The following is an 18,870-nucleotide window of genomic DNA, read 5'->3' as shown; positions in this document are numbered from 1 at the left end:
CACTTGGGAAGTGAGGAAGCTGGAATTCTACACAGTTCAGATTTAAATGAAAGCTGTCCTAAGCTGGGCATCAAGATCAGAAAAATGCAGATGACTTCTGGAGCATCAATCAAATACAGCAGTAGCTGGGAGTCTGTACTTAGCTTTAATTCTGTGGAATGGAAAGTGGCAAAGCTTGGAAAGGAATGTTTCAACAACAGCTGTTCACAGCCCTTTCTGTGGTAACAGTCAACCCCACATAGCATGGGTGTAGCAGGATTTCCTACTCCAGTTTCAGAATAGGAAAGGCAATTTGATCACCACCCCTCAATGGTATCAACATCTTAGCAACTGAGGGTGCATGATCTTGTAATAGATCTGTTCAATTTTCTCTGCCTCTCTGATTAAGTCCATTACATTCATTAGTAGAGAGTAAATGGTTTGAAAATAAATCTGCTGTCACCTTGCCTGTAGCCTTGTTTATAGTTCAGATGCCCATGCTTTTATGTATCATGCTACATGCACTTTACCTCATACCATTAAATATTACAAAGTATTTCCTATAACTGCTCCTGCTGCTTTGCATTAGTGTGGGCTATGCAGTTGGCTTCCCAGCCCTCCCCTGTCGTGGTTTGCCTGCCAACTCTACTCCATTAAAAATGTAGTTTGTTTTGGAATAAGTACATACATTTGTGATTTATTTAATCCCTGTGGTTCCAAATCATTAGATGTAGTAGTAGTTATGATAGGGATAAAACTGATTAATATTTGATCCCTCAGTGACCCTGCTTTGGCAATATCAGCTATGGTTCAGAAAACTAGTTAACAAAGTACGTTGACAGAAACAGTGGGGACGGAGCACAAAATTGTGAATTTGTATGGTTTGCTAGTGTAACCAGACTTATATTCTTGCCTTCAGCTCTAAACTGATGAGCTCATATGGTCAGGTTCGGACATTCCCATATTTTTTTCATTCTTTGTTGACTTTGTTGCTTTGTTGACTCAGGTACTTTTTACACACTGTGTATTTCACAGGTTTGTATTAACAACTGTGGCTAAGAGATTGTAAAAGTCCCTAACAGTAACTCTTAAGGAAATGGTCATATTACTGCAGACCTGATTGCTTCACTGTGGAGCTGGTAAATGCTCAACACTTTACAAAGCATGCTGTTCCTCTGAAATGAAATGTGGTCTCCTGTGGGTTGTTGTCTGCACATTCTGCTCTTACAGCTGTGCTGTGCCCCGGGGACAGCCAGCAGTTGGGCAGATAAGAGGACAAGCCTCTGTCTACCTTCACCAGCTTTTGTATAATCCATTGTGACCTACAGCATTATGAAAACTAAGTTTTTACCTTTCTTTTGGTGGTAGAGAAGTATCTGTTTCTGAGGCCTGTCAAGCACTCGGCCCGTGAAGCAAAGCAGGGAAGGCTCCAGTCATTCCTGGGATGGGAGATCAAGCAGGCTGGTCCCAGCTACTCCCTGCAATGGGAGGAAAAAACCCAACCTTTACAAGCTGGATTGATGGGCTGAGGCCAATTGTATGAGGTTCAACAAGGCCAAGTGCCAGGTCCTGCATTTCAGTCACAACAACCCCAGGCAATGCTACAGGCTTGTTGCCCAACAGAAAAGGACCTGGGGATGCTGGTGAATATCTGGCTTAACATGAGCCAGCAGTGTGTCCAGGTGGCCAAGAAGGCCAAGAGCATCCTGGCCTGCATCAGGAATAGCGTGGCCAGCAGGAGTAGGGAGGCGACTATGTGCCTCTACTCAGCACTGGTGAGGCTGCACCTTGAGTGCTGTGTGCAGTTCTGGGCCCTTCACTACAGGAAGGACATTGAGAGGCTGCAGTGTGTCCAGACAAGAGCCACCAAGCTGGTGAAGGGTCTAGAGAACAAGTCCTGTGAGGAGTGGCTGAGAGACCTGGGTTTGTTTAGTTTGGAGGAGGCTGAGGGGAGACCTCATTGCCCTCTACAGCTACCTGAAAGGAGGTTGTAGTGAGGTGGGTGTTGGCCTCTTTTCCCAAGTGAATAATTATAGGAGTAGAGGAAATGGCCTGAAGTTATGCCAGGGGAGGTTTAGACTACATATTAGGAAGAATTTATTTACTGAAAGTGTAGTTAGGCCTAGGGAAGTGGTGGAGTCACCATCCATGGAGGTATTGAAGAAACATGTAGGTGTGTCACTTTCAGGACATGATGTAGTGGGCATGGCAGGTTTTTTGTATGTTGTTGTTGGTTTTATGGGTTGTATGGTTGTGGTTTTGTGGTGTGTTTTGGTTATTTTTGGTTTGGATTGGTTGGTTGGTTATTTTTTCCCATGGGTGGATGGTTGGACTCAGTGATTGTAGAGGTGTTTTCCAGCCATGACAATTCAGTGATTCTGTGTGATTCTGTGAGGGAGCACTGGAAAAATCTAACACTGCCATTCCCATAAAGACATTTCCATAACTCCTGGTATGTTATTGGCCCTGGTTGACTAATGGCTCTGGTAAGGTGGGTGTCACCATCTCTGTTGTGCCTGGGCATTTGAAGCAATGTATTTTAACACTGGAGGCTCTGAACTGTGCCTATGGCAAGCCTTGCACTTGTTACCCCTCAGACAGATCGGCAGCAAATTAGAGGCAGGAAGTAGCAGATTCCTGGACACATCCTGGCTCATCCATAGGGCAACGAGAGGCAGCTGGTGAGCACAGAGCTCTTCCTGACCCCATCTGCAGCCAGCAGCCTGTCCATGATGCCCAGGAGCAGGAAGAAGGTAGGAAGGGACTTTGATTTAGCTGGGGATCCCCAGGTTCTGCCATCTGCAGAGGACAGGTACAAGGGACTGCATGCAGCATCAGGAAGCCCACTGTCTCCAGGCTTAACCCATTCTAGGATGTTTCTTGTAGCTGTAATTATAGATTTTTCTGTCCCCTGCAGTTCCAAGTGTGCAGTGGCAGTCCCCATGTTGGTAGTGTATGGTGATGGTGTGATTTGAAGCCTTTCACAACTGTGCTTACAGTAGTAAAACATCTCTCTTAGATCTGTATCTTGGGACAGTAGCAAGGCAATCTGGTTATGGCTCAAGACTTCTGACAACTTCTAGATCTGGAAATGCACAGTGGTCTGCTAATGCAGAGAGATGTAGCAATGCCTGCTTGTTGTATAATGACTGTCCTCTTCCAGATCCCACTGTTCCTGCTGAGCTGTTCCCAGAAGATGACTCCAGTTATTTGACACATGGTAATGTATGTTTTTTAAATCACGTTCTTTCCCACAGTTCCGCCTCCTTCTAGTGTGAGCTTTCCTTTATTTCTCCTGAAGCACAACATGCAGGTCACCTGGGCTTCTCCCTATTCAGCCCCTTGCCTTCATGCATTTTGTGCTGCTGTCTCTCTTGACAGCCCCACACTGTGATGGCTCTCCCTTGCTGAAGTTGCCAGTCACATCTGAGCATATTTTGTTCCGTCATAGGAATGTGGTCCAAGGTAGTCCTCTATAAAGGCATGGTGATGCACATTCACTCCCTGTTGGATCATATACTCAAACTATGTGTACTGCAGTCTCATACTGCAGCAGCATAACTGCTGCCAATGAGCACTTTCTTTTGGGTTTCTACGGGTGGGTCCCTCAGCAACAGGAGTCAGTTCCTTGATGTCACATACCTACTGCCTGAACTATGGGTATACCACTGCCCTTCATGCGCTGGCCACCTGGAAGTACTGCCAAGTTAGGAGCTCCTGGGGACAGCTGGGTGGAAAGGGAGTTAATTTCCAGTACAATATTTGGCACTTCTCAAGGCATGCTTCTCTGGTTCCTGGAAAGACCTTAATGGTGCAACTCCACCAGCCTGTAGAGTGCAGATTAGAATGGAAGATGGTGTTTGTTTTCCTAGCATTGTGGGCTGCTTCTTTCAGATGCCAGTCCCACCTCAGGTCCTTGCAGTAGGTACGGTTCATGTTGATGAACTAAGTGAAGCAATGCAGAGTGAACAGCTGAGTGTGCATTCAGAAAAGTACAGGGGAATTAGTGCAACTTGCCAGGGAATGAGACCATAATTTCACATGTACTTTTAGGTAGTTACCACTACTGATAGAGACAGTTTCATCCAATGTTCGCTGCTTCTTCCTGCCTCTTTGCTGCCTTGTCTCTTGTTTTGGTAAGAGCTTCTGCATAGCCACATGGGAAACCTGACTGGTTAAGAACCAGCTGAAAAGTAACCCAGAAAAAAAACCAGTGCACATACACAGAAAAAAAAGCATATTTAGTTTTGATCTGGATCTACTCCCTGATCTGACTCTCCGTATGGCCACACAGATGTTTACACCAGCACAAAGGAGGAGGAAGAACAGGAGCAGTAGACAGATTCTGGTAGAAGCAAAGAAACTGCCTCTTAGCAGCAATGTCAAACCATGCCAGATGACACTGAGCCATGAAATATTACATCCTCTTCTCTGTGAGAATTTATGTTGGCTGATGTCAAAGACAGCAACATTTTTTAAATGCTGGAGTAAAATTTTTTATTTTTTCCTTTTTTCTTAGGACTCAGTCAAGTTATATGTGGGAACCCGACCAAGGCCCTTCATGCAAGGAGGCAAAAGCTAGGTGTATGTTTGCCTTGTATACTTGGTATTCCTGCCTGGTGACCCACATAAATCCTGGGATGAACTGAACTCCCACTATGGCTTGTGGCAGCTCACTGTCTTCTGTAGTCCAAAAGCCCCTCACCATGCAATTGGCCTTGAGGAGGGTGCCCTTGTGCTAGCAGCTGTTAACCATCAGCTGTAAAGGAACAAGTGAAAATAATGTATCAGCTTCTGATGGCACCTTTCCTATCATCCTGGCTGAGCAAAACACAAGGCAGGATTGCAAAATTTAATGGTGTTTCTACAACAGCTGTTAAGCAAAAGTTTCTTTTTCAGCAATCTTTCTGTGATGTTGGCATAAATAGTCAGATCACTAATGTTGCAAGGTCATTCCTATTGACTGAATAAACACAAAACCAACATTTATTCCTCTTAGCAGTGGGGTGGTACCCCAGCCCTGTGGGTCAGCCTGCTCATTTTGCCATTCAATGAATGAGACAAATACCCATGTGTGTATGGTGGTGCAGTCTGGTTTGTCATGGTTAGCTTTTGTGGGCTCTGAGGTTCAACACAGCATGAATGAATGTGTGATCAGGCTGCAACCAGGAAATCAGTGTGCACAGAATGCCTGCATCACTGTGCTGCTAGCAGCATCACTTAATGCTGACAACATATGTTGAAGAACTGCTGGAAAAAATGTGTTCCTCCCTTGTCTCTGTTGCTACCACCCGAACACTAGAAGCTCTTCTGAAACAAATTTGAACATTTGAGTGAACTGCTGTGTGTTATAAACTAGGATGTGGAAGGGCACTGCAGTTATATGCTGAATTATGCAGTTTCTGTGATACTGGTCTTAATATGCTTATTTGCATAGATGGAACAGGCTTACACACCAGTAAGAAAGATATAAATCAACATTTTTGTTATGGCCACCCTATGTTTATCAAGCTGTAACAGTGAATGCAGCTGGGGCATGAGGCTTCTTAAAACTGAACAGCAAGAAAATGGTGAGGGGTGATTTGAAAACTCAGGAGTAACAGAGAACTTTGATGCCTTCTAAAATCCAGAATCTAGAAATGGCACTGGGGCGAGCTCCTGAGATTATCAAGATAACTTCTGTCATTTTTGCAGCCACCTGCCGTGAGCCCTTTGAAACTCTGCATTCTGAGGACAGAAAACCTTTATGGAGGAGAAAGAGAGGATCTGCACCAGGAAGATGTGTTCTCTGAAATGCGAGTGCAGAGAAAGCAGCACAAGTGGTGAGACCAGGGGATAAATCTTGTGGTGCAGTAAAACGGGCATTGATTTTCTGCTGCAGTAGTTAAAGAATCTCCTTGGCCATCTGGCGGCTGTTTAAAGGAATAGTGTTGGCCTCCTGCCTTCCAGTCCCGGCCATGGCAATCCTTCGATCAGTCTCACCCGCTGGAGCATCTGTGGAATGGGCAAGGGAGAAGAAACCTGGGGGAAGTTCTGATCTCTCTCTGGAGAGGGCTGAAAACCAGCATAAACAGGTTGAGCTTCCTTGCTTAGCAAGAGCGAGGAAACAATTCTTCATTCTTGGCTCTGACAGTCAAAGAAGTGGATGACGTTTTCTGCAAGCATTCAATTGGCCTAACCAAATGAAATGCTGAAAGGAAAATATTGCCATACTGAGATTCCCCTATCTCATAGGCAGCTAACAGTTGTTTTGGAAGTAAAAATGGCTCTGTTTCTCTGAGCTTACTTTTATGTTATTAATTGAAATAAGTAGAATTTTGGGAAAAAAATCACATTTGGGGAAAAATCATATAAAAGAGAACAAAAGGGACATGCAGAATAATAATAGGGCCTCGATATCAGTGAAACTGTAAGAATTAGATAAAACCAGTTTCCAATTAGAAAAAAAATTACTCCCCAAGTAGTCACCAGCCCAGCCTTCAGACAGCCCTGCAGGACACCTGCTAGTTAGATGAAAGGGATGAAAAGGAGCAGTCCCCCCATCTTATCTTGGTTACAGCCTTGAGCACTGGGTGGAAAAACAGAGTGATTGAAATCACCATATTAACATATTAATGAGCTGTTAGCATATAAAAATTCACACTCACAGGCTAATGGGATCCCTGCTGAAAACAAGCAGGGGTTACTCTTATTCTTTGAACATGCACAGTGAAATTCCTGAGCATTGCCACTTTAAATGGAAGCGAGGCATAAGTTGACCAATTGTGTGTGTGAGTGATAGAATAATGTTAGAGATCAAGTTCTTTCTCACATTTTTGGGTATAAAAGTAGCACTTGCTTTTCAGGAAACTGAGCTTGCTTTGTGGAATACCACCCTGCTGCCTTTTCTGTGCAGAACTGGATATTAAAGCAAATATCTTTATGTGTATATCTCTGTGTGTGGATCAGTTCCTTGGACACCAGGTGATGGACCTTGCTTTCAGGACAACAACTTCACTGTATAGTATTCTTAATCTCCCCATTTCCCTTTATTAACATTGGGACACTGTCAGATAATTAGTTATAGGCAACTTATGTGGCTGATCCATTTAGAATGATTTTCCATATCTTCGGGAAAGTAGGAAATCACAGTTGGTGACTAAATCCACTATCTGTCTGTTTGCCTGTGTGGTCTTGCCAAGGCGCACTAGTCTGGCTGCATATTCACAGCTCAAAGGCAACTAAAGGTGTGATACTTGATGTTGTCCAGGTGCCTGCAAATAGATCAGCAAGAAAAAGCTGCTCAAGCACTGAAGATAACTCCTAGTGATGGGAAAGAGGGTGAAAAATCTAGCCTGCCTGACAGCTGTGAAGATGAGTTGAGGGAGGCCTGTGATGAGGACCTCACTGAAAGGATTTCTCTTGATTCTTCTTGCCACTCCTGTCTCTCCCAGTCTTCCTCAGGTACTGGACCTAAACCTCTGGGTAGTGACATGCAGGTAGTGGTGACATGTGCTACTAACTGTTTAGTAGAGAAGTGTATTAGTAATTGCAGTGTTTTATGAGATCTGGCTTCTGTGCCCATGTCCTGGTTTTGCTGGGACAGAATTTTAAAATCATTTATCTGTTCAGAGAGACTGTAGTTTTGAGAGACTAGAAAGTCCAATTCAGTTAGAAGTAAAGAGAGCAGTTGCTCTGATATGCAGGTTTCCATAGTGACCAAGGCCAAGGGTAATTTTAAACCATGCAGGTGCAGTAGGCTAGGAGGGGCAAAGCCCAGGGCAGCTGACCCAAGCCAGTGAACCAAAGTTTTCCAAACCGTAAATATCACCCTCACTATGTATCAGAAAGTTTGAGGGAAATTTTTTTTTCTTCTACAATGGCAGCCTCCCCGAGAGGGTCCCATCTGTCTCATTGGTCATCCCACACCAGAGACCTACTCCTCTGCTTGCTGTGACTGTTTTGCTCTCACTGGACCTGTCGTGCTCACAGTGTTGGGCATCCAGCCTTCACTGCTAGAAGGGCACAGCTTGGTCTCTTTAGATTTTATCTGATATTTTTAGATTTAATATTATTTCTTTAGATTGAGTATGATTTATTAAGATTTCATTTTTTTTTTTATATTGAGTAGACAATGCCCCAAACATCTCCTGGCATACCAGTGTCATGCTCTATAGGACTATAAAAGCAAATGATTCGGCACAGATCTGCCCATCTTGTAACCACATCTGGTAGGACTTAGTTACAAAGTTAATGGAGTGGTTTGAAATCAAGTACTAACTAAGGTTTGGGGGAGGGATGACTCAGTTCCCAGATCACAAACAGCTGGCCCTAAGACCAAGATTCAAATAATCACAAATGTGCACTGTCACTAATAGATACATGTGTTTTACAGAGGAAAACAAGGAATCGCAGGGTAAGACATCTAAAAATACCCAGCCAAGAGGAGGACAGGCAGTGGACACAGCGATGCCAGTCAGGTCTCACTGAGAATCTTCAGCCCAGCCTCTGGATGAGGAACTTGCTCCCCTGTCACCGTTTGACTCAGGTCCGACAACAATGCTCTCGATCCCCTCCCCCCCCCACCCAGTCAGGGAAGGAGAGAGAGAACAGGAGAGAGACTTGGCTGGATTGAAAACTAAACTACACAGCTTTAATTAAAACACTAATGAATCACACAAGAAAATATATACAATTATATACAGATATATTCAGATATGGGCAAAAGCCTCTCGCCTCCCCCCACCCCCAGCAACTCCCACAGCACTCCCCTGAACTGGGAAGAGTCCCGAGGAATCCCGGAGCCGCTGCTGGAGAAAGCGGAGAGTTATGAGGGTCAGGAGAGCTCGAGCCTAAGGGTCGGCGGTGACGGATGAGCAGAGTCCTCCCGGACGCCGGCCATGGACGGAAGAGAGCGGCGAGAAGAAGGAGGAAGCTGTCTTCTAAGATCTCTGTCCTTCCTCTGAGCTTACGTAGATATATGGAATGGAATATCTTTGGCCAATTTTGCTGTCTGTCTAACTCAGCCTCCCACGGGGGGTCAGAGATCTCCCCATAGTGTCTGAGCCGGCGGAGTGAAGGTGTAACCTTGAAGCCTCAGTAGTTAGAAAAACATTCCACTGTCTTATCAGCCTAGCAGAACACACAGTTGCTAGTTACAAGAAAGCTTACTGAAGGAAAAAAAAATCAGTGAAAAGAAAAATTGGCTTAATCCTGGCTAAAACCAGGACATCCCCTGAGCTGGCACAGTATGCTGACTGCCTCCAGATCCTGAAGGCAGCACCAGCCTGCTAGGAACAACAGCCGGCAAAGGCTGTTTCAGGACCAATACCTGTTGGATCAACAAGCATCAGGTAGGCACACTGTCGACAGTGTTGCCTGCAGCATACCTCGGAAGAACAGAAGGGATGTCATGGCAGGAAAAAGCAGACTTCTGTGTTGTCTCTGGAGACTTCTGCCTGTTCTGTAAAAATAACTCCTTTCATTTGTGCTGACATTTACCTTTGATGTCTAACACTAAATGAAACATTTTCTAATGTTCCGTATACCTTGAGTGTTGGAAATTTTGTATTTTCTTGAATAACAACCCAGATTCTTTAAAGTTATATGGAGTCCAGTTACAAGACCATTTATGGGATCGGCCTGTGAGAGGTAACAGGCAAGGAAGGGCTGCTGACTGAATGATATGGGGGGAGATGGCTTAGGAGCTAATTAATTATGGAAGAAGAATTGGAGCCACCATGATCCCACCCAAACAAAAAGTTATAAGAAGGGTAGAATACCAGGATAAGCAAAACCTCCCTGTCAGACCTTTTGGGCAAGACGAAATTTGCTATGGGGTGATGGAATAGAGAAGGGAATCCCACAGGACATGATGGACGGGCTACCAACTGTGGCTTTAGAAAAATTAGTAAGAGCCTGGAAGGATAGAAAACCCCTTCCTAAGCTATGGCCCAAACAGCCCAGTAATAATAACAATAATCAAGAACTGTTGTTCAAAGAAGCCTCTGCTCCCTCTCTCCCTGAGGGAGGCTTGATAGATTTGGAGTCAGGGAAACCAGCAGTGCTGTCCCCCAAATGTGGGCATGGGGACAGCAGCTGGGCTTATATAAGATGGCTCACTGAAACTAAAAGTGGAGACTTGATGGCTACCTTCCCTTTGGGACCTTTTAAAACACCAGTCACCTTTTTGGTATACAAACAGATGTTGCTCTTAAAAGCGGCATCAAACCTGACAAAAAAACAAATTTGGGTCACTGATGTTTTTGGGGATTCTAAACCACAACAGGCTGCTTGGGTTAAATGTTGGTTACTGGGGCATGAAAACCCCACAGATGTTGTTATGATACTTGGGGCCCTGCCTACCAACATTTTAGGACTGGATTTGCTCAAAGCACTGGATCCAGCTGCACCTAGGCTCCTCTATTGCAGCAGCAGTCTAGAAAGCAAGGAGGTCCAGTTCTAACCTTCCTGGGTTATTAAATCCGGGCCGTGTCACAGTCTCACACAGGCAACAGAAGCAGGACCTTATTCTGACCTGTCTTTCAAACAAGACATCCAGCACAGGCCTGTCCTCTCCTCATAGCCATAAAAAAAAATACTTGCTCTTGTACATTCCCAGATAGATCTCAGCATGTTAAAATTAAAGGAGTAATTGAGATAATTTTTTAAGTATGCCAGGGGATGGCAGCCTTGCAACAGCATCCTCCCACACAGCGTAAATCAGAAAAATCGTGTTGCATTCCTTGATGGAGAGTTGCAGTACCTTTTAAAAATGTAAAACCTGCACCTAAGGAAGAGAGTGACTGCGTAGTCACAGTGACCGCTGCTTTAGCTGAATTTGAAGAGCAAGAAGAACATCTTTAAATGGACGCTAGAGGGAGGAAGAGAGTCTCACAAGTGAAACTGAAAAGTAGAAACGCTCAGAAACCAAACCCAAGCAGCTTCAGAGAGCGTTTGGGAAGCATTCGGCACACAGTGGACTCAACGTAATCTTTCTCACCTGCTCCAGCATCCAGTGTGCTGGCCTCGTGTGATGCTCCTAAAGGCGCTTTGGATGGTAGTGGCTTGTGGTACTACATAAAACTTTGATTTATTTGGAAATATTTCCTAGGAAACCTGCAATGCCCACAAAAGGTAGCGGGAAAGATCCCTGACCCCTGCCTCAACACTGGGAAGCTGTGGTGCTAAAGGCCTCAGTGATGCTATAGGGCATCTGATGATCATGGAACAACAGAATCATAGAATATGCTGAGTTGGAAGGGACTCATCAGGATCATCAAGTCCAAATCCTGACCCTATGTAGGGCACTCCAAGAATCACACCATGTGCCTGAGAGCATCATCCAAATGCTTCTTGAACTCGGGCAGGCTTGGTGCTGTGACCACTTCCCTGGGGAGCTTGTCCAGTGCTCAACCACCCTCTGGGTCAAAAACCTTTTCCTGATATCCAACCTAAACCTCCCCTGATCCAGCTTCCTGCCATTTCCTTGACTCCTGTCATTGGTCACAGGAGTGAAGAGATCAGTACCTGCCCCATCTCTTTCCCTCATGAGGAAGCCATAGACTGCAATGAGGTCATCCCTCAGCCTCCTCTTCTCCAAGCTGAATAATCCAAGTGATCCCAGCTGCTCCTCATAAGTAATCGACTCCAGACCCTTCACCATCCTCATGGCTCTCCTTTGGACACTCTCCAATAGCTTGATGTCTTTTTTATATTGTGGTTCCCAAAAATTGCATGCAATTGTATTCAAGGTGAGGCTTCACCAGTGCAGAGTAGAGCAGGACAATCACCTCCCTTGACTGGCTGGCAACACTGTGCTTGATGCACCCCAGGGCACAGGTGGCCCTCCTGGCTGCCAGGGCACTCTGCTGGCTCATCTTCAATTTGCCATCAGCCAGGACCCCCAGGTCCCTCTACAACACGCTGCTCTCCAGCCACTTGTTCCCTAGTCTGTACTTACCACCAGGGTTGTCCTGTCCCAGGTGCAGAATCTGGCACTTACCCTTGTTAAACTTCATGTGGCTGGTGACTGCCCATCTCTCTAACTTGTTCAGGTCTCTCTGCAGGGCCTGCCGGCCCTTGAGGGAGTCCACAGCTCCTCCCAGTTTTGCATCATCAGCAAACTTGCTTAGAATTCCTTCAAGTCCTGCATCTGAGTCATTGATGAGGATGTTGAAGAGGCCTGGGCCTAGGATGGAGCCCTGGGGACCCCACTAGTGACTGGTCACCAGTCTGATGTTAGCCCATTCACTGTCACTCTTCGTGCTCAACCTGTGATCCAGGTGCTCACCCATTGTATGGTTCACTTGTCCAGCTGGATGCTGGACATTTTGTCCAGGAGGATGCTGTGAGAGACAGTATCAAAAGCCTTGCTGAAGTCCAGAAATACTACGTCTACTGGCTTCCCTTGATCAACTAGGTGGGTTACCTTGTCACAAAAGGAAATGAAGTTTGACAAGCAGGACTTTCCTCTCATGAAGCGGTGCTGGCTGTGACCAATGACTGCGTTGTCCTCCAGGTGTTTTTCAATATCTCCCAGAATAATCTTTTCCATAATTTTACCAGGCACTGAAGCTAGACTGGCCTGTAGTTCCCAGGGTCCTTCTTCTTGCCTTTCTTGAGTATTGGAACATTAGCCATGATGCTATGTGCAATCCTGGTATGTCTTAAAGAGTTGATCTTTGTCATAGGCCATTGCTGCAAGCTGCAGACTCTAGACCGAGCATGGCTTGAGTTCCATCTCTCCTCCCTTCTTGATCAGGGACTTCTAATCTCTGGAGTCCAGTGGAGCAGTCAGAGCCCCCTGGGGACTATGCTCCCCAGTGCCCATGGGAAAATCCCTGCTGCCACGTCTACCAGTCTATAACTGTCCCAGCCAGTTGCATTAAGGCTCTCTGCCACTTCTCTCTCCTTTATTCCCACCCTCATCTCTTCCATCCTTCTTCCCATTCCCTGCTCCTGGTTTTCACACAACTCACCCCACCACCTGTGAGCAGCTGCTGGCATCCTGGTACCTTCTGGGCAGGACCTCCCTGGAAGACCAGTGCAAGCTGGGCAGGGTTAGCATTTGTTTCTGCTCTTCCCTCTTCCATGGCCTTCCCACTGCAGAGATCTTGGCCTGCTTACTAAAGATACAATAGCACTGGGAGACCTTGGCAGGTTGCAAGGGACTTCACAGCAGTGGCCATGAGGCCTAATTCCAAGGCCTCAATATCTGCCACCACCCTGCCTACATCATTGCCGTTTTGCCCCAGCCCTTTCCCCACATGAACCCTGGCAAAATCAACATCAAAATCCTTACTGCTGTTCTGTGGGTGGGACCAAACCCTTCCCCAGCAGAAAGCACCAGCACAGTCCATCCCTGGGCCACCTTGCTACTGCAAGGCTGCTGCCACCAGCATCATCCACACCCCAGAGGACATCTAGAGCCTGAATGTGAGTACCACAGTACCTGCTCTCTCCCCATCAGCCAAAAGACATGGCCCTCAGCCGTGCTGCCTGTGGGAAAGGTGCTGAGCCTGTGCTGTCTCCTGGTCATTCTCTGGACTGATCAAGCCCACATGGGCCAGGACTGTTCTGGGACATGGACTAATTACAAGCAGTCATGACTGCACCATTGGCCACATAAAGGAGCCATATTATTGGCAGGTTCCGGGTGAGAGAAAACAAAGGCAAAAACTGCTGTAGGAGCAAGAGTTGGAAACCTTTGGGAGATCTGTCCCAGGAGGAAGGCACTCAGCAAGAAGAGGAAGAAGCATGCTGTAGCAGCATGGGTGGAGATGGACATGCCAGCAGCAGCTGTCGGGTTGGGAGCACCACACCATCCTGCCATAGGAGGAGAAGCACATGCTGCTGGATTACATGTAGAGCTAGTAACAAGGCAGGGATGGTGGATCCCCCTCTGAAGCAACACTGCCCTCAAGAGCAGAGATGTTAGAGCAGAGCATGGTGTTTCCAAACCACCTGAATGGCTCTGCTACTGTTGTACAGTCTTGCCAAGAGCAGCATTTTCCAGGGCTGGGGTATGGACCTGTCAGCCCTTACAAGGAAAATGCTGCACACCAGGCATGACAGCAGCACCAGTGAGCCAAGCTGCTGGCCTTCAGTCTGGGACTTCCAGAAACCCCCAGTTTCTTGTGTGTGGAGGAGGTTTTGGGTCAAGATTTTCTCACCTGTCTGTTCTCAGCAGAATGCCTGGGCACTGGTGATGGTGAAGGGAGAAGGAGCACCCTGTTTCCAGTGTACAATGGGAACAGGGATGTCATAAGGGTCAGGATCACTGTTAAGTGCACAACAGGACCCTGCCCCAGCCTTTTCCTTGGTCTTGTCTTCAACTCTTCTGCCTAATGTCATGCAAGGGGCTAGGAGATAGTTTCATAGCAGACAGGTGATCGTTGAGCAGAGTCCAACAGAGCTACTTCTTGGCAACTTTTCCCAATGTGATTTGCTGGCCCACCTGACAGAGCATGATGTGGAGGCTGAATACCTCATAGACCCTGTACACTCTGCCCTCTCCTATGCCCTCAGCTTGTTACTCTCCATATAGTTCTTCTGCTCCTATCTCAAAGCTCTCCTGCAAGCAGCACAACCACTCCATGGAGTCACAGGCTGGTTGAGGTTGGGAGGGACATCTGGAGGTCATCTGCTTCAATTCCCCTGCAGGGCCACCTAGAGCCAGTCGCCCAGGACCATGTCTTTTGAATATCTTGAAGAACAAAATTCCACAACTTCCCTCAGCAACTCACTTGTTTTCCAGTTGTGCTTGCAGAGTTATATTTCTGATATCAGGTAGCTCTCAGTGCTCCCCCCTTCAGCAGACCAAGGGTCTCAGTGCATAGCAGAACTGTATCCCCATCTTACCTCTTACCATGCCCAACAGCATTGAAGTTGTTCGGGGAAGGTAACAGGGTCATCCACAAAAGACCTGGTGGCTCCTATGTGTGCAGCAGGAGCAGATCTCTATTGAACTGCCAGCTCAGCTGCCAGCCTGCCCATCTCAGCTCCGAGGTGCTGATGGCCAATGCTCTAGGAGCACTACTCACTGTGCCAAGCAGTGCTGTGCAGTGCTGCCTCCTAGGGTGATACGTTCACATGTCCGGGCTCTGGAGCACGGGGCATATGGGATGCCCACATGTGAATGCTGCCAGCCCCGAGCTGGAGAAGGCTACACTACCAACAGAGATGGGCAGGGATAGAAGGGGGCTGTGGTGTCATGCTAGCATTTGGGAAGGTGGCCAAAAGTGCAAGAGGGGGACTTTATGTGTGTGCACCTGTGTGTGTGTCTGTGTGTGAGAGGGAGAAAGAGACTGTGCGTGTGTGTGTGTTTGCTCCCTGCCAGGTGTTGAGCCCTGATGGGAGCACTCTGGTGTCACTGCCACCCTGCCCTGAGCCAAGAACAGAGGACATGGGAGGTCAAACCAGGACTGCAGGGGGAGTTCAGACTGCAGAAGGGCTTAGCCAGCAAGACCCTGGTAGCTCCAAATCAGCTATTGCCATTCAGGATCAATGTGGAAATAGCAAAGAGCTGCAAACACACTCCTCCTCCATTTGCAGCTCCTGGCATGATTTCTGTCTTCCACTGGATGCACAGTCCCACAGAGAGGCTCTTGCAGAAAGGCTGAGAATATCCATCCTTTCATTTGAGATGTCCCAAGCTGTGTCCTACCCCAGGGAACAGTCCCCATCTGCCCGTCTTCATCCCTTCCCTGCCCCTGGGTCACCAGAGATAGAGGAGACAAGGACCAAGCAGCTCTGCTCATCTCAGCCTCACTGCTTCCCTCTCTCCTGAGGTGTCAGTGCAGTGGGGAGCACCTCCAGGTTCAGTTGTGTTGTCGGATCACTCCCACACCTTCAGCAGTCAAGCAACATTTCAGCCTTGCAGGAAGATGGCAGAAGTTCTTTCCTCCTGCCCATGGATGTGTGTTGGTTACCCGGTCAAGTACTTGAGCAGCACCCTGGGGTGCATGGAGCAGGAGGTCAGCCCTTCTGGCAGTGCCAGTAGTTTACAAAGCACCAGATTCCCAACTGGTGCAAAGTGGTGTTGCCTCCCTGATTTTCATCCAGGACAGATTATATATGCTAGCTGCAGAGTTGGTCCTTCACTCTCCAAGCACCGTGCTTGTCTCAGCAATGATCCCAGGATGTTGGCAGGGTTTGACTGATTTATTTAATGGGTGCTGGGGCTGCTGCCTGCCACATGCAATGCATTCCTGTTCTATATCACAGAAAAGGAACCATCTTTTCTATTTCCAGTGCTTTTGCCTTGGCTTTGTTTGCAGCATCATCACTGTTCAGCAGCTGCCCATGCTGCATCCCCTAGTGGAGGGTGCCAGGGCTGAAGGGCATCTCCCAGACTCCCATAGGACCCCCAGCTGCTCAGCATTCAACCCCATCCCTGTCCTGCTCACCTCCAGGAGGCACTGCTCAAAGCTCTTGGCTTCAGTCTTGCTTTGGTCCTGGCACATCTACTCCTTAGGTCCAGGGTTCCCCACCTCCTGCTCAGGCAGATGTTTGCACTTTTCACTGGGGCCACCAGCTTTTTGCAACAAGATCAGGTTGGCTTGGGATGCAGAGACCCAGGGACAGGCTGGTGTTGATCTAGGTGAGCAAGCTGGGACCAATTCACCTGCACTGAGGATATTCATGATGCTGTCAAGGAGGAGGCAGGAGCAGGAGACTGAAAATAAAGCAGCATAAGAATATATCTTCAGAGTAAATCCTGACTCCTTAGCCTCCTAACTCTAACCCCCTAAGCCCTCACCACTGGTCCTGCGTCATCTCTAATTGTAGCCAGTAGCAGATGCCAGAGAAAAGCCATCAGAGCATAGTAACAGGACAAGTAAAGTTTCCTGCTTGTCTTGCTCCATCTCTGAAGCCATGTGCCTGTTGTGCAGGACAAGCAAATAACAAAATGGGCCCAAAATGCTCTCCCAGCCTCTAGTGATTTGTAGCTCAGTGGCTGTGAATTGAATCAGTGAATTTAAATTTTCGCATGTAATACATTGTAGATATTGTTAGATTTTTCTCCATTAAGTCTCCCAGGTTTTTTTGGGGGGAAGGAGCATCCCCTCACTGCTCCTTGTCCCTACACCATGACCAGATAATGGGATGCATCTGGTGTAACTGTCAATTGCTCCACATTTCTAAAGTATTTTTTTTTTCTTTTATAGTTAAAGCCCAGAAAAAATAGAAGCCAAAATATTTGTTTTCCAAGCAGTGCAGAAATTAAGAGAGGCTGTCATTGCTTCTCATTCACAGACTGTTAATCACTCAGTAATTCCTCCATTCTCCCACATGCTGCTGCACATCAAGTCTCCCCTTCTCTGTGGCTTCCCTAGAGTAGGCTGTCCCAAGCAGGACCTGTCCTTGGGGCTTTCTCCTTCAGTTCTGCTTTGGTTTGCTAGGGCTTATTGGCACATCCTAAAACTGAGCTAACAGCAGAATTGTACATGGCAGAAGGGACCAGAGGGAAGCACACCAGGCTTCATCTCTCTGTAACATCCCAGCCAGTGTAATCTTCTCCCTGGCATTGGCCCTGCCCCAGAATGGGCAGCAGGTACTGTGTGAGGTGGGTGTACACTTGGTGCTGCAGGTGCAAATACTTACACCCAAACTCCTGATGGAGCTGCGAGGGGAAAAGCTATCCCAGCCATGTCCCCTGAAGCCCATGCCACCCTGTGTGGACCCGCCATGGTGCCAGGTGGTGCTCCTCCCCACTGCCCAGAAATGCAGCAACATGCCTTTTCCTTATTTGTTTTTCTTCCTTTGACAGCTATTCTTTCCCTTCCATATGCTGTAAAAATTAAAAGCAATAACTTAACAGCTGCTTTGCTATTCTGGGCTGAGCAGAGCCATGTGTCTCCACCTTCCATCCCTCCCACGGCTCCAGGTCTTGGCTCTGGCAATTGGGGATTCCTACAATTTCTGCCACTGAGGAGGATCTGGATAATTTTCCTCTCCGTTGCCATCTGTCTTCTTCTCTCTCACCTCAGCATCACCAAAAGGGAAGGGGACTGCAACATCCATTACCATGGAGAGCAGAGAGGGGGCAAAAGGCATTTTTTTGTATATTTGTTTTATTATCATGTGTCCAGTGTCACTTGTGGGGTCTGCTGCACGTGACAACCACAACCCTTGTGTGCAAAAGACAGTATCTCCCTAAGCCCTTTTTCTGGCCTTTGGCCCCTTGTGGCAGATGCTACCTTCACAGCTAGTGGACCAAGTCCCCAACCCTCAGATGAATGCAGCACTGTACCTCCTCCCCCGCAATAGTGATGCAAAAGCAACTACATTAAAAAAAAGCTTTTTGGCTTCAGCCCAGCACTGCAGGCTGCTACCAGCTGAGCTAAAAATGGCACAGAGATGGAGAACAGAGCAGAGCTTAGAGTGCCAAATGTGATTTTTCTGTGGTGAGCAATGGCAGTTGCAAAACTGGACTTGTGTAATTAAAGGCTGCATCTTGTGTTGGCCTGGACTGACCCCAGAGAGGCCTTTACTGAAGAGATAAGGGAAGAGCCTGGCCCCTGCCCATAGCCTGCAGGTCACACTGTTCCAGCTGTGTTGACACATGCATGCACAGCCCATAGTCCCCCTGGGCACACCATGCCACCCTTGGTGCAACATCATGCTACATCCTGCCCTGGCAGGCTTCCAAGAAGGTGACAGCCCCTCATGTAGCATCCCTGGGTAGCACACCCCTCCTGCTTTGGATGTGAAAGGGTTTTTTTACTCCCTTTACAAGAGATTTTTGTCTACAGTTTATCCAATTGCTGAAAGCCCAGCATGAAAATACAGCAGGATTTTCTGCCAGCTCCCACTTAAAAAGGAGTGCTGTGTCTCTAGCATCTCAGTCTCTCCCTGGTCAGGATGGCAACAAAACCCTGAGACATCCTGAGGCAAGTGTCTGCTGCA

The 18,870-nt window shown here is 47.3% G+C and overlaps 1 protein-coding gene across 1 annotated transcript in view; it reads left to right on the top strand.

The window, feature by feature from the left end:
- Window positions 1–18,870, top strand: part of LRRC56 (leucine rich repeat containing 56) — a 71,881-nt gene that overhangs the window by 47,572 nt on the left and 5,439 nt on the right. Inside the window, exons 8-11 of the mRNA XM_051621068.1 lie at window positions 3,017–3,199; window positions 4,499–4,563; window positions 5,674–5,798; window positions 7,229–7,422. Of these exons, the coding sequence (XP_051477028.1) occupies window positions 3,017–3,199; window positions 4,499–4,563; window positions 5,674–5,798; window positions 7,229–7,422 (567 nt within the window). The remainder of the gene's footprint in view (window positions 1–3,016; window positions 3,200–4,498; window positions 4,564–5,673; window positions 5,799–7,228; window positions 7,423–18,870) is intronic.

Source organism: Apus apus, chromosome 5 (genome assembly GCF_020740795.1).
Source record: "Apus apus isolate bApuApu2 chromosome 5, bApuApu2.pri.cur, whole genome shotgun sequence".
Lineage (NCBI taxonomy): Eukaryota > Metazoa > Chordata > Aves > Apodiformes > Apodidae > Apus > Apus apus.
This window is presented reverse-complemented; position numbering and strand designations above follow the sequence as displayed.